Raw genomic sequence first — 14,162 nt, 5'->3', positions numbered from 1 at the left:
AGGTCCTCAAAGATCATGGCTCTCCAGCACCAGCACCTGGGTCCCCCCCTTTGTACCCATGTCTGTCTGTGCTGAGGCTCTGCCCTGGTCCCATCACCCCTGAGGTGCCTTAGGCCAGAAATGCCAAGCAGGCTACATGTTATATGCTAACTCTGAATAAATACAAGCGCTGCTTGGACCCTAGGATGGAGGGAAGTGAGGCAGGCTGTGTCTGGGTTCCATTACAAAGACTGCTGTGCTTGATCAGTGATCTCTGCCATGGAATACCCTCTAGACCTGTCTGGAATGGAGGACCCTGTGGGCGGGGGGGGAAGCTGCATGCTGGCCACAGGCTCAGACAGGGACAAAATATACATTCCATCCTTGCCTTAGGTGGTGGTTTTACTTCCCAGGCTGTACTGGCTCACGGGCCAGGTGGCTGAGAAGGCATTCTGAAGGTCATGAAGGTACAGGTGGCTTCGCTAGGCCCTCGAAGGAACAGCAAAAGCCCCAAGCTAGAGGGAGCTTGTAAGCATAGCTCACTCAGGGCCCAGTGGGGATCTGCAAGTTGTAGGCCATGCTGGCATTAGCTCCTGATCCTCTGGAGTCTGTTTCATGCAGGGAAAGATAGCTGGCTGGCTGTCAGAGTTAGATGCAACTTGGGGCTAAAAACACTTTTCTGTGACACACAGAAATAACCTTAATCTTGCGATAATCTTTCAAAAATTTCCAGTCCAAATTAAAAAGGTATGTCTTCTTTGTGCTACCTAGAAACCAAAATAGAGTAAACGGACCATCTTACTTTAATCAAGTTCCAGAAAGACGGCACACTGCGTTGGAAAGCACTGTCTCAGCAGAAAATAGCAAAGGCACAAACATAACCCCAACTTTGCTTTCCACTTCCCCTTGATACCCTGGATGGGGAGGCAACTTCTTCCAGCTGATTCTGGGAATGTCGTTCTCCGTGAGAATGTCCAGGGGTCAGTTGAAGTCTTCCACTCTCTGTGGGTTTTGGATGCTTCAGGATCCTTTCCGTTTGCCGCTTCTCCTGCATCTTCTCAATGGCTGCCTGCGGGTGGGTCCACTTGTTCAGGCTGTGCTGCTTCTCCTCCTTTCTGTTCGTCCCTTTTGCTCATTCCCATTGCTTCCAGGAATTTTACCTTTGTCCATCTTTTTCTTCTTTGGCTTGATCATGCCAAGCTCTGCCACGCTTTTCAGTTTCAGGGGCCCCTTTTGGACCTGCTTGTATGCCTCCACGATGCCCATCTGTTCTGTATAGATGAATGTTTTGTGATTTGTCCCGTATAGCCAACCACCCGGACGTGCATATACACAGGCAGGCTGAGGAGTATCGTTTGTGAGACTCAGGCTGTGTGAATAACCTTGGGAGCCTACTTGTTTGAAATATATTATCTGGCCTTCAGGTCAGAACCAGCCCTTCTGCTCTGGATGCCAAGAGCCACAAATCTTGTCTCACATCCCCTCCTGTGCCAGGCTGGGCAGGCCCCCCAGAATGGAATCCGGGAAGGAGGCAAATACACATAGCCCAGGTTCCTTGAAAATACAGAAACATGATAACAGCTCATTGCAAACTGCATGTAGGCGAATTAAACAAATGTTTAATTTCAAACCCTGTTATTTGCACTATAAATATGGCCCTTATAGAGATGGTCAGTTGGAAGTCTCAGGTGAGGGGAGGAGGCTCCACCCAGGCCTCTGTATCAGGACTCCAGCCGGACTGTCTCCACCGGGTTCCCTGGCTGATGAGGCTGGATGTGGTAAATACCCGATTTGATGTAACTTTGCCTTACTCTTACTTATTGCCTACTATTACCTTCATCTATGTGTAGATTCCTTTCCTCTCCTGTTTCTTTGAGGTTTCTATAATAAAATTTTCTTTCCTTTTTGAAACTGAAACACAGCTGTTGTGAATCTTTTGTTCAGAACACTGTCTCAGCATTATTGACTTTTTTTTGAAGATTGTATTTATTGTCAGAAAGAAAGAGAAAGTACAAGCAGGGGGAGCAGCAGGCAGAGGGAGAAACAGGCTCCCTGCTGAGCAAGGAGCCCGATGCACGCATGCATGTGGGACTCCATCCCAGGACTCTGGGATCATGACCTGAGCTGAAGACAGATGTTTAACTACCTGAGCCACCCAGGCGTCCCATTATTGACTTTTCTGATGATAAATGTACTTATGTGCTCAAATATTAAAAAAAAATAAGACAATATATAAAGTATTAAAATAATTATTCAAAAATCTCACTGCCCATATGTTACCTTCAAGTAGCTTTCCGTTACTCCATATATTTTTCTATTATTTTTTTCTATTATTTTAGTAAACATTTTATTGATACACAGCATTCATACAAAAACACACAAAGTGTGAAAAGATCCATCAGATGAAATAAAGGGAATACATCCATTTAGCCAATACCCAGAGAAGAAACTACTAGTACTCCAGAAACCTCCATTTGCACCCTCCCCAAGGATAATTACTGTTTGACTTAAATATAAATGAAAGTATTGTAAGATTTATCCATGTTGCAAGTATTGTATGAGTAAACCATAATTTAGTTTCCTATTCTGTCGATGTACATTTTGGTTGTTTCGTGTTTGGGCTTGTAATGAATAGTGTTATTCTGAAAATTCTTACACATGACTTGGTGCATGCATACATACATTTCTGTTGAGTAGGTATCTAGGATTGGAATTGCTGGATTTTAGGATGTGTGCAAGTTCCAATTGCCAAGGTGATTGAACCAATTTACTTTCTGTTTGGCAATGCATGAGACTTCTAATTGCTCTACATCTTTGCCAACTGTCAGAATTTTCATTTTGGAGAATTCGGGTATTAGTACAATTGCACTCAATTTAAAAAAATTGAGTTGCTTAATTGGTTACAGTTTACATACTATAAAATTGTGAATGAACAACTCCGTTTTCTTTAGTGAATTTCTGAGTTGTTCCACCATCACCACAAAGCAGTTTTTGAACATTTCCTTCCACTTCAAAAAATTCCCTTGTGCCCATTTGTAGTCACTTACCACTGTCTCTAGCCTCAGACAACCAGTCTGCTTTCTGTCTCTGCAAAGTTGCCTTCTCTTAACATTTAGTATAAATAGAATAATAGAAAATGTAGCTTTTTGAGTCTGGCTGCTCTAGTTGGAACATCTCTGAGTTTTGATTGAGGATTTAGTCCTCTTAAATTTAATTATCAACATGATTGGGTTTATGTCTGCCATTTTGGTATTTGTTTCCTATGTCTTTGGTTGTTTTTTCTCCATCTTGTATTATATAAATACATTTTTATATGCCATTTAAATAGCTTTTTAAAAATATTTTTTAGTGTTGCTTTAGCGGTTATAAAAATCCCAATTTATTCTACTTCAGATTAATGAAAATTTATTTCTGAGAAAATTAGAAACTTTATTCCTTGAACTGACGTATCTATGACTAAACATAAAAAGGACAAAGCCTAAAATCAGTGACGACACTTGAAGGAGGAGATGGAAAGAAGGAGGAAGGAATAACGACGGAATAAATAGAGATGCTATCTCCTCAGATAGCAAAGTCCAAGGTGTTGATAGATGTGGTCGGTTCTCAGATTAATCTAAAACCTAATGCAGGGGCGCCTGGGTGGCTCAGTCGGTTAATGTCTGCCTGTTCGGCTCAGGTCATGATCCCAGAGCCCTGGGATTAAGCCCTGCATCAGGCTTGCTCCCTGCTTGTCCCTCTCCCTCTGCCCCTCCCCTCTGCTTGTGCTCTCTCTCTCTGTCTCTCTCGTGCTCTCAAAAAAAAAAAAAAATCTTTAAAAAAATAAAAAACCGAATGCAGTTCCAATTAGAGTCACAACCACTTTTTTAGGGGGTGATACTGTAAGGTGAGGGTTCTTCTCAAAGCCTGCTTATACAGGTGCTTCAGAAGGACCCGGGGAAGCTGTACATAAGGTTTTTCCTGGCTGTCTAGTGAAAAATTCTGATGAGGTAAATAGTGCAGCCTTATATTAACTAAGTTTAGTTACTACCAGAAGTATACAGCCAGAAATAACAGAGATAGGATAACATATGCTCCACAGCTAAATTCTCAACGTTTTCCAGACAATCCATAAACAACTGAAACTGTATTCTTTTTTTTTTTTTTAAGATTTTATTTATTTATTTGACAGAGAGAGAGACAGCCAGCGAGAGAGGGAACACAAGCAGGGGGAGTGGGAGAGGAAGAAGCAGGCTTCCCAGCGGAGCAGGGAGCCCCACGCGAGGTCACGCTCTGAGCTGAAGGCAGACGCTTAACCACTGAGCCACCCAGGAGCCCCTGAAATTGTATTCTTTTATACATTTAGTGAGTTCACTCAAAGACACTGTCCAGGCTAAACTACTTCCTGTCAGCCAGTTTATCCTGCTCCCAAAATGTGAGCAGGATTCACTGTTCTCAGTCTGCAGTTTTCTCTTTCTCTCGCTTATAAATCCTGCTTTTGCTTTTTATTGTTCCTCATGTGAGCTCTAGATTATGTATTTCTAGCAAAAATACTACATAACTCAGGAGGCACATGTTTTGTTTTGTTTGTCCCACTCTTAGTGATATTTAAAAAGGCCTTGTTTTGATCAAAAGTGTGAAATTGAGAGATTCTGATGAGAAGTGCCAACCTGGCTTAACTGAAGTGGAGCTGCAGGAAAACCTGGAGATTGGCTACCATGTGTGACCCACAGCTAACCTCCGAAGTTTTCTACAGATTCTGTCAACAGTGAATTTTTTTTCCTCGATGCATTTAGTTAGCCTATTCAAAAATTGTACAGACTGGGGCGCCTGGGTGGCTTGGTCGTTAAGCGTCTGCCTTTGGCTCAGGGCGTGATCCCGGAGTCCTGGGATCGAGGCCTGCATCAGGCTCCTCCACTGGGAGCCTGCTTCTTCCTCTCCCACTCCCCCTGCTTGTGTTCCCTCTCTCGCTGGCTGTCTCTCTCTCTCTGTCAAATAAATAAAATCTTTAAAAAAAAAATTGTACAGACTGATCTCTTTATTAGCCCTCAGTAGGTTTACCTGCAAAAATGTACAAACAAATGTCATTGTTTCCAGACTTCTGCAGTTTTGCTTTTGTTTCTTGACAACTGTTTCACTGACTGCCTTGGGTCTTAGTTTCCAGAGTCTTCCCATCTAATTCACCACCTAAAGTATACTCTTTCATGCAAATATAATGTACATATAGTTTAAAGAATGAAATGAGCACTCCAGTGTACCTTCATAGAACAAACCCAATATTTTGGAAGTATACACCTTTTCCCTCGACCAATTTTCTATGTTTTTTAGTAAGTTGCTTCATCTGCAAGAAATAATTTCCAATGGAAAAAAGACAGTCTCTTCAACAAATGATGTTGGGAAAACTGGACAGCCACATGCAGATGAAACTGGACCACTTTCTTACACCATACATAAAAATAAATTCGAAATGAATGATAGACCTAAACGTGAGACAGGAAACCATCAAAATCGCAGAGGAGAATACAGGTAGCAACCTCTTTGACCTTGGCCATAGCAACTTCTTACTAGACACGTCCCAGAGGCAAGGGAGATAAAAGCAAAAATGAACTGTTAGCACTTCATCAAGATAAAAAGCTTCACAGAGAAGGAAACCGTCAACAAAACTAAAAGGCAGCCTACAGAATGGGAGAAGATATCTGCAAATGACATTTCTGATAAAAGGATAGTATCCAAAATCTCAACACCCAAAAAACAAACAATCCAGTCAAGAAATGGGCAGAAGACATGAGTAGACAGTTTTCCAAAGAAAACATCCAGATGGCCAACAGACACATGAAAACATGCTCAACATCACTGATCATCAGGGAAATGCAAATCAAAACTACAATGAGATATCACCTCACACCTGTCAGAATGGCTAAAATTAACAACAGAAGAAACAAGAGGTATTGATGAGGATGTAGAGAAAGGGGAACTCTCTTCCACTGTTGGTGGGAATGCAAACTGGTGCAGCCACTCTGGAAAACAGCATGGAGTTTCCTCAAAAAGTTGAAAATAGAACTATCCTATGATCCAGCAATTGGACTGCTAGGTATTTACCCAAAGGATACAAAAATACAGATTTGAAGGAATGCATGCACCCCAATGTTTATAGCAACATTATCAACAATAGCCAAACTATGGAGAGAGCCCAAATGTCCATTGACAGATGAATGGATAAAGAAGATGTGGTATATATACAGAACGGAATATTACTTAGCCATCAAACAGACTGAAATCTTGCCATTTGCAACAACATGGAGCTAAGCTAAAGTGTGTTATGCTAAGCAGACGATGTCAGAGAAAGACAAAGACCATAACGTGGAATTTAAGAAACAAAACTGATGAACATATGGGAAGGGGGGAAAGGAAAAAAAAAAAGGGACAAAGAGGGAAACAAATCATAAGAGACTCTTAATGATAGAGAACAAATTGAAGGTTGAGGGTTGTTGAAGGGAGGTGGGGGGAGGGGGTGGGCTAGATGGGGGATGGGTGTTAAGGAGGGCACTTGTGATGAACACTGGATGTTGTATGTAAGTAACAAATCACTGAATTCTCCTGAAACCAACATTGCACTATATGTTAACTAAAATTAAAAAATAAGTTGCTTCATCTGGAAAACAAATGACCAAGACTGCCATTTGAACAGTGAGAGTAAGCTTGCCTTTTCAAATATTAAAATATTTTATAAAGCGACATAGTTAAAACAGTGGTATAGGTATTGAAAAAAAATAGAAAACTGACACATGTGGACATAAAATAGATTGGTAACATTGAATTTGGGTAAGTATAGTGAAAATAACTTTCATATCTTGTAGTGGGAAAATAAATTGGTATGACCATTTTGTAGGGCAGGTTGGCAATATAATTAATTTTATTTATAAATAAGATCAAGATCAAGACCTGAGCTGAGATCAAGGGTTTGACACTTAACCGAATAAGCCACAATTTTAAAGGTGCTCATTCTTCAACCCGGCAATTCCATTTCTAGAAAGATTTCTATAGGAATATTCCAACATAGGGGCGCCTGGGTGACTCAGTCATTTAAGTGTCTGCCTTTGGCTCAGGTCGTGATCTCAGGGTACTAGGATCAAGCTTCACGTGGGGCCTCGAGTTGGCTTCTCCTCTCCCTCTGCCTCCACTCGCCCCGCCCAACCCCTACTCATGCTCTCACTCACTCTATCAAATAAAATTAAAAAAAATATTTCAACATAGATATGAAGGCACAAGTAGAAATTCAGTGCAACAGTTTGTAATTGAGAAATTTGGGAAACAAACGAATCAACCAGTAATAAGAGAAGGGTTAAAGTGTACACTTAGGAAACTCTAGCTGCTGAAAGAAAAAAAAGTATGTGCAATTATGTAAAAGTACAAGTGAAACTGTAAAAAGTGATTTCCTGTAAGAGAATGGGTTGAAAAGAGCAGATAGGGAGCTCTGGGGACCTTGAGCTGGGTGAAAACTCAGGTGGCACTGCTTCATGCTCTGCTTTGAGAGGAGTCTCCTTTGAGAGGAGGAGGTTTTTTTTTTTTTTTAATTGAACATTTGTTCTTTATTTACTGTGATATTACCCTTCTGGATTAAATAGATTTTTAAAAAATCCAACACTTGATACACATAAAGAATTTTACATAAGTGTCATCACACCTAAATGCTTTTATTTCAAGTTCAACCTCCCTTCTTTTCTTGGCTCTAATCTCCTACCAAAGATGTTTACTGCAACTTATCATTTTCTTCTTTCACAAAATCATCTCAGACAAGTCTCTGTGTGTATGTATAGGACGTTTTTGTCTGTTTCAGAATAGTCATAGACTCTTATGGCTTGTATCTGCTGCCAGTTATCTTTCTTGTAAAGGAGAAAATCTGATGTGGTCGTATGGGTGCTACTTAGAGGGGGAAAAGAGTCAACATTGAGTCTTCATTCTACTCTGATGTGGCTTCGGTTGAAACTGAATCTGCATTGTTTTTGAGTCTTAAATCTTTGAAGTTCACTCTGCCTAGGCTTTTCTTTGCTTCTTCTAAAAACAGTTAATAAACTATTATAAATTCAGCTTTGCATTTTATTTCCCTTATAACTGCTTATTTAAAATTGGAGTGGTCAGGGGGCGCCTGGGTGGCACAGCGGTTAAGCGTCTGCCTTCGGCTCAGGGCGTGATCCCGGCATTATGGGATCGAGCCCCACATCAGGCTCTTCTGCTATGAGCCTGCTTCTTCCTCTCCCACTTCCTTCTCCCACTCCCCCTGCCTGTGTTCCCTCTCTCGCTGGCTGTCTCTATCTCTGTCAAATAAATAAAATCTTTACAATTGGAGTGGTCATCTGTTAGCGGTGACTAAAGGGTATATGATAGATATACCACTCCACACCCTTGCTCTTTGAAGTTAGGTTTCCTTGAAATTTTAAAAAATATTTCATTTATTTATTTGAGAAAGAGAGAGAGAGAGCAAGGGGGGGCAGAGGGAGAGGGAGAAGCAGATCACCTCCTACCCCCTGCTAGGCAGGGAACTCAAAGTGGGGGGCTTGATCCAAGGACCTGGAGATCATGACCTCAGCCTAAGGCATACATTTAACCAACTGAGCCACCCAGGCGCCCCAGTTTCCTTGAACTTTTTAAATGAAAATTTTCATAAACACAAAGATTGCTGTGTGTTGGGGTTTTTTTATCCTAGCACCCAGCTGTTAACAGTTTGCTTCCTTCTGCTAGCCTTGCACTGGAGTCCCAGCTGCCAGGAGTAGAGCAGGAAGCCAAAATGATAGAGGTGCTAAAAGGCAATCATATACTATTTAAATATATCAAATTAACATGTACACCTTAAATTTATACAATGTTATAGGTCAAATGTATTTCAATTTTAAAAAGTGGCAAAGAGGACTAGCCATCACGCGGCACCAGGACTCCTCGATGCTGAGGTTACTAAGGGAAGAATCACCTGCGCTGCTAGCGTCTCACTTGCAGCAAACCTCGCTGAAGGTCGGGTGACCCCCAAGACTTGAGGACAACAGCGGGGCAGTCCTGGCTCTTTCTCCCAATTTTCCCCTTGCTTGCCGTCAGGTGTACGAGCTGGGAGGTCGCTGGCTGCTTCCAGTGCCACGATATATCCAGCCACGTGGATTGGATTGGAACCAAGTTTTCTCATCCCGCATCAACTAGAGTAGAAACACCACAGGTTTAAGAAGTTTTCCAGTGAGGACGGACTCGACCAGCTGGAGAAGCCTCTTAACCGGCAAAACCAGATTCCTGCGGTTAAGGAGCCCGAGGGAAGCACCAGCCGGTGGCTGGGAAGAGTGCTGCCTCCGTCGGCTAGAAAACCAAGAGGTCTCACCTGCGTCTAGGTAGAGAGCAGCCTAGGGCAGATACTGGCTACTGGAGGAAAGGCCTCTCCCTCCCCTTTTACCTACCAATTAACAGACGCTAGAGAAATCCAATTCTTTATTAGGGAAATTCGATTCTTTATTAGAACTCTTTAGATCAGTGTTTGCAAACATTTACCTGGGGACGGGGACCGAGAACTACCCACACCATTCTTTCCCCAGCTTCTGCCTGAAGAAGCGGGACTTAGATGAATAGGGCAGCAGCAAAGTCTTCCACTTTATCCTTGCCTGGCTCCTGCTCCCCGGCGGGAAGTGCTTTCATGACCTGGTAACCGGGTCCTGGGTAACGTCGGGGGACCGCTGGGTCGCCGCCTCCCGGACATCGTCGGGGGACCGCTGGGTCGCCGCCTCGCGGGCTGCGCCGGGGGACCGCTGGGTCGCCGCCTCGCGGGCAGCGCCGGGGGACCGCTGGGTCGCCGCCTCCCGGGCTGCGCCGGGGGACCGCTGGGTCGCCGCCTCGCGGGCTGCGCCGGGGGACCGCTGGGTCGCCGCCTCGCGGGCAGCGCCGGGGGACCGCTGGGTCGCCGCCTCGCGGGCAGCGCCGGGGGACCGCTGGGTCGCCGCCTCGCGGGCAGCGCCGGGGGACCGCTGGGTCGCCGCCTCCCGGGCAGCCTTCGGGGACCGCTGGGTCGCCGCCTCGCGGGCAGCCTTCGGGGACCGCTGGGTCGCCGCCTCGCGGGCAGCCTTCGGGGACCGCTGGGTCGCCGCCTCGCGGGCAGCCTTCGGGGACCGCTGGGTCGCCGCCTCGCGGGCAGCCTTCGGGGACCGCTGGGTCGCCGCCTCCCGGGCAGCCTCGGGGGACGGCTGGGTCGCCGCCTCCCGGGCAGCCTCGGGGGACGGCTGGGTCGCCGCCTCCCGGGCAGCCTCCGGGGACGGCTGGGTCGCCGCCTCCCGGGCCGCCTCCGGGGACCGCTGGGTCGCGGCCTCTCGGGCAGCCTCGGGGGACCGCTGGGTCGATGCGTCCTGGGCAGGGACCTCCTCTGAGCCTGGAAGAAGAACAGTGTGGAGACCTTTCCTGCGTTCCCATACTCTTTCCACAAAAGGATTCATCCGTATGGGCTGGGGGGTTGGGCTCCGGAACTTGAGAGTACCAGGTCAACTTGGCCTTCTAGATCCCTTTTCAAGAAGGAATCCCTCTCCTGGACAGACTGAGAGGATGAGACCCATGCCCGGTTTCATCCAGGAAGCATCAGGATCCCTCCCAAGGAACCCATGGCCTGCCCAGGGTGCCCCTATTTATCCGTTTCCGTACTTTGTGCCCGGAGTTGGCGGTGATAGTCAGCCAAATTCATGATCATCTTGGCTACATCTTTCTGGTAATAAGGCCGACCAAATATCAAGATCTCAGCTTCGCCCTCAGGGTCCCACTGATTAACATGAAGTAGGGTCTGCGACACACACTCCACGTGCGGGATGTGCTCTCCTCCCCGGCCTGCGCAGGAAGCAAAGAGGCTGTGAGGGGTGGGATTTGGGAAGGAGAAGGCTGCGGGAGGAGGCAGCGCTGGATTGCGGCGAGGGCCACTGAAAAGGCTCGCCCTGGGAGAGAAGCGGGAAAGGCCGCATTGGCCACCCCTCTCGGACCCACTCACCGAAGATCGCTTCCACCAGCCACGCCTCGAGGTGAACTGCCTTCGGACTCTTCAGATACTCGGAGTGGAACCAGTAGGGCCGCTTGCTGAGGTTACCGAGCACCGTGAATAGAGTCCCTTCTCGCTGCTCCAGCTGCACGAGGGTTGGAAACCGCCTGGGAGTGGCCATGGGGCAGCGGGCCTTGCTGGTTGGGACCAGCGGCCGCATTTGCGGCAGGGCCAGGGCCTTATTTCAAGGGCTTTTAGCAAGCCCCTCCCCATCCGCGCCCTTTTCATTGGATTCCAGCCCTCGCCTCCCAAACCCCGCTGCTGGGGCTTCTTCCCCAGCTCGCCCGAGTGCGCGGAGCCGAGCACCTGGGCGCTCTAGGAGGGGCCCTTGCTGGGGACCCGCCCTTCTTCCAGGCTCTGGGAGCCAGAGGCTGAGCGCCCGCGTGGGAGCTGTCTGGAAGGCTGGTCCTGGGAGGTGAGGACAGCCGCATAGAGGTAGGGAAGATCCCCCGTCAGGACAATACCTTTAAGAGAAGCGAACTGGTATGTGCGGAGACACACGTGCTTTCCCGCGGTTTTAATGGGACCAGCGCTCCTGAGGGGTTGGAATGACTTTTTCATGGAAAGCCTAATGAAATACATGGAAAAAGTAAAAGCTTAAGGAGTAAAAAAAAAAGGTATTCGAGGGCTAAAGTAAGTCCCACTTTCTTCTGAACCCTGACCACTGAGTTCCCTCTCCAGGCGCCATCGCATTTCCAGCTGCTTCTTCCTTAACCTGTGAGAGACAGCTGAGCATACCCAGCAGCAAATAGTCTATGTGGTTTGGACGCTACAAGAGAATCCATTGAAACTTTTTTGAAACTTTTTTGAATCTATTGAAACTTCTTAAAAATTCTCTAAGTAATATAATATTTCTGTGTCTTGGGTTCCCCCCTCCCCAGCCCCCAGCTTAAAGCATGACCCATTGACTGCTACTCAGAAAGATAAAGCTGTATTGCTCTTGAGTCATTAGTTTGGGTGTCATGCCCAGACCCAGCAGTGAGAGATCCCCAGAAACCAGGCTCATCCTTTTATCCTCTATGGGAATTTTGTAGGCCGAAGAAGTGAGTGAGAAATTTGTAGGTGTCTGACAACATTAACAGTCTTGAGAACTAAGCAGAATATGAATTGAGAGCCAAAGAAGGGCTCCATTCAGAGTCCTCCATTCAGAGGGTTACAGGATGGAGTTATAAACTTCTGTGGGTAGGCAGAATGATTAAGTGTGTGTATAACTGACACTCAAGGATCTGGGCTTCATAACTGTCCCCTCTGGAGGTTATGGACTCCCTAACACAGCAACTATAAATTGAATTTTAAGGTCCCATCAGTGTTACCAACAAGAATCCAATCCAAGAGGTATTTCCATGAAAATCTCTACTCTGGAATCTCTTTGATGATGTAGGATGATACATTGTTTCTTAGTTGGCATAAGAGGATACTTAGGGTTCTATGCATGTTATTGTCATTTATCTGTACCTGTGGGGAGTGCATGGGTAGAGATCTTTTACTTCATTGAAGTTTAGAATTGGGTATAGAAATATTTAAGAGAACTAAAACCATAGTATTAGTAATTTTGTTTAAAAGTGATCTATCATATAAAATCCTAGAATATGCAGACTAATCTATTATGCTAGAAATCAGGGAGTAATTGCCTGGGGATGGTAATGGAGGGAGGGAGGAAGGGATTGGAAAAGGCATTTGGAAACTTTTGGGGACAATAGAAATGTGCATTATCTTGATTACAATGATGGTTTCACTGGATGTGGTTTATATGTCAAAATTGGTCAACTGTACAAAGTTTAATATAAGTAGTTAATTGTGCTTTATTCTTCAAACTGGTTAAAAAAGAAAGGAGGGGTGCCTGGGTGGTGCAATCATTTAAGCCTCCAAACTCTTGGTTTCCACTCAGGTAGTGATCTCAGGGTCAAGGGATTGAGGCTGTGTGGAGCTCCTGCTCAGTGGGGAGTCTGCTTCTCCCTCTACCCCATCCCCCCACCCCCCACCTTTCCACCCCCACCCTCCCTCATGTTTTCTCTTTCTCTCAAATAAATAGGTAAAATCTGAGAGAAAGAAAGAAAGAAAGAAAGAAAGAAAGAAAGAAAGAAAGAAAGAAAGAAACCCTAGGCATATGAATAGGATAGTAAGTTTTGAAAGTAAAACTTGAAAGCTTAAGGAAGCTCTAAAGTCTTGGTTTTTACAATTTTAGGAAATAAAATATTAATTTCCAAAGAAATCTCTGAACACTCTTGTGTATGCATAAAAATCACCCCCGGGGTTCCAAGAAAAAAAAAAAACAACCAACAGTTTTCACCCCTCTCTCCTAGCTTACCTATATGTATCAGACCTGGGAGCCTCCCAGTTCAGTCATATGATTTTGTTAGATCAGTGTTCACGTTTATATTATTATGACCTTGTAAATAGTATCTGTAGCTGCAAAAGTTTACTACAATTTCTTGCATAAAGTTTTGTTTTTCTTGATGTCATTAATTGCTCTTTTGTTCAAATGCTTCTTTTTCTTTTAAAATGCTTATTTTTCTATGTCCTTTATCTCCACACTCCCCAGCTGTGTAAATTTCTTCTCTGGACCTTCACGCACAGCAGGAACTTTATCATTTCATCTTGAGAGTACTGCTCCTTCAGTCTTGACTGCTCCAGTCTGAGTTAGCTGCTTTCAGGCCCACAGTCCTGTGGGTTACTATAGCCTTTCCTGGTCTTAGATCCTGGGCTCTCTGGATCCCGTGACTTCCTTTCTTTTGTGTGTGTGCACATTTGGTTTTGTTGTTGTTGTTTGTGAAGTAGATTTTACAGTAGTAGCAAGAGCACCCTGGCAACAATTCCTGAGTTGCTCTGTGATCATCTCCAAGAGGACCCTCGTGGTTTTTACTATAGTTCTCTTTCCCACTTTGTTTCTGATTAGCTTCCAGGAAGCTGAGGATGAGGTAGCTGAATTCCAGGAGGGAAGCAGAAAATGAGAGACAGAGTTGTGGGCACAATTAGTTTAGGCTGAACGAAGAAATAGAGACTTGCAGGCTGGTAAGGAGACTGAAGCTTGAAGTGGAAGCTTTGAAGGCAGTGGTGGCAGTGGGTGCCGATGCCTAATGTGCTAGGTTTATCAAAATGAGAAATATACTTTTTCAGGTGGAACTGAAGAGCGGTCGTCAACAGCAACAACAACAACAGAATA

General features: G+C 45.2%; 1 protein-coding gene and 1 pseudogene across 1 annotated transcript; both read right to left on the bottom strand.

Annotated features, from left to right (window-relative positions):
• Positions 1-786: 786 nt before the first annotated feature.
• Positions 787-1,245, bottom strand: LOC113261343 (protein FAM32A-like; annotated as a pseudogene).
• An 8,375-nt stretch (positions 1,246-9,620) lies between these two features.
• On the bottom strand, positions 9,621-11,120 carry KHDC3L (KH domain containing 3 like, subcortical maternal complex member). Its single transcript, XM_026507509.2, has 3 exons — positions 10,952-11,120; positions 10,615-10,794; positions 9,621-10,348 (listed from the first exon to the last, which is right to left on the bottom strand). The coding sequence occupies exons 1-3, from the start codon at positions 11,118-11,120 to the stop codon at positions 9,621-9,623; spliced, it is 1,077 nt and encodes a 358-aa protein (XP_026363294.2).
• Positions 11,121-14,162: the final 3,042 nt, after the last annotated feature.

Source organism: Ursus arctos, unplaced genomic scaffold, assembly GCF_023065955.2.
Source record: "Ursus arctos isolate Adak ecotype North America unplaced genomic scaffold, UrsArc2.0 scaffold_29, whole genome shotgun sequence".
NCBI classification, from domain to species: Eukaryota; Metazoa; Chordata; class Mammalia; order Carnivora; family Ursidae; genus Ursus; species Ursus arctos.
Note: the sequence above shows the minus strand (reverse complement) of the source record. Positions and strands in the feature narration are given on the sequence as shown.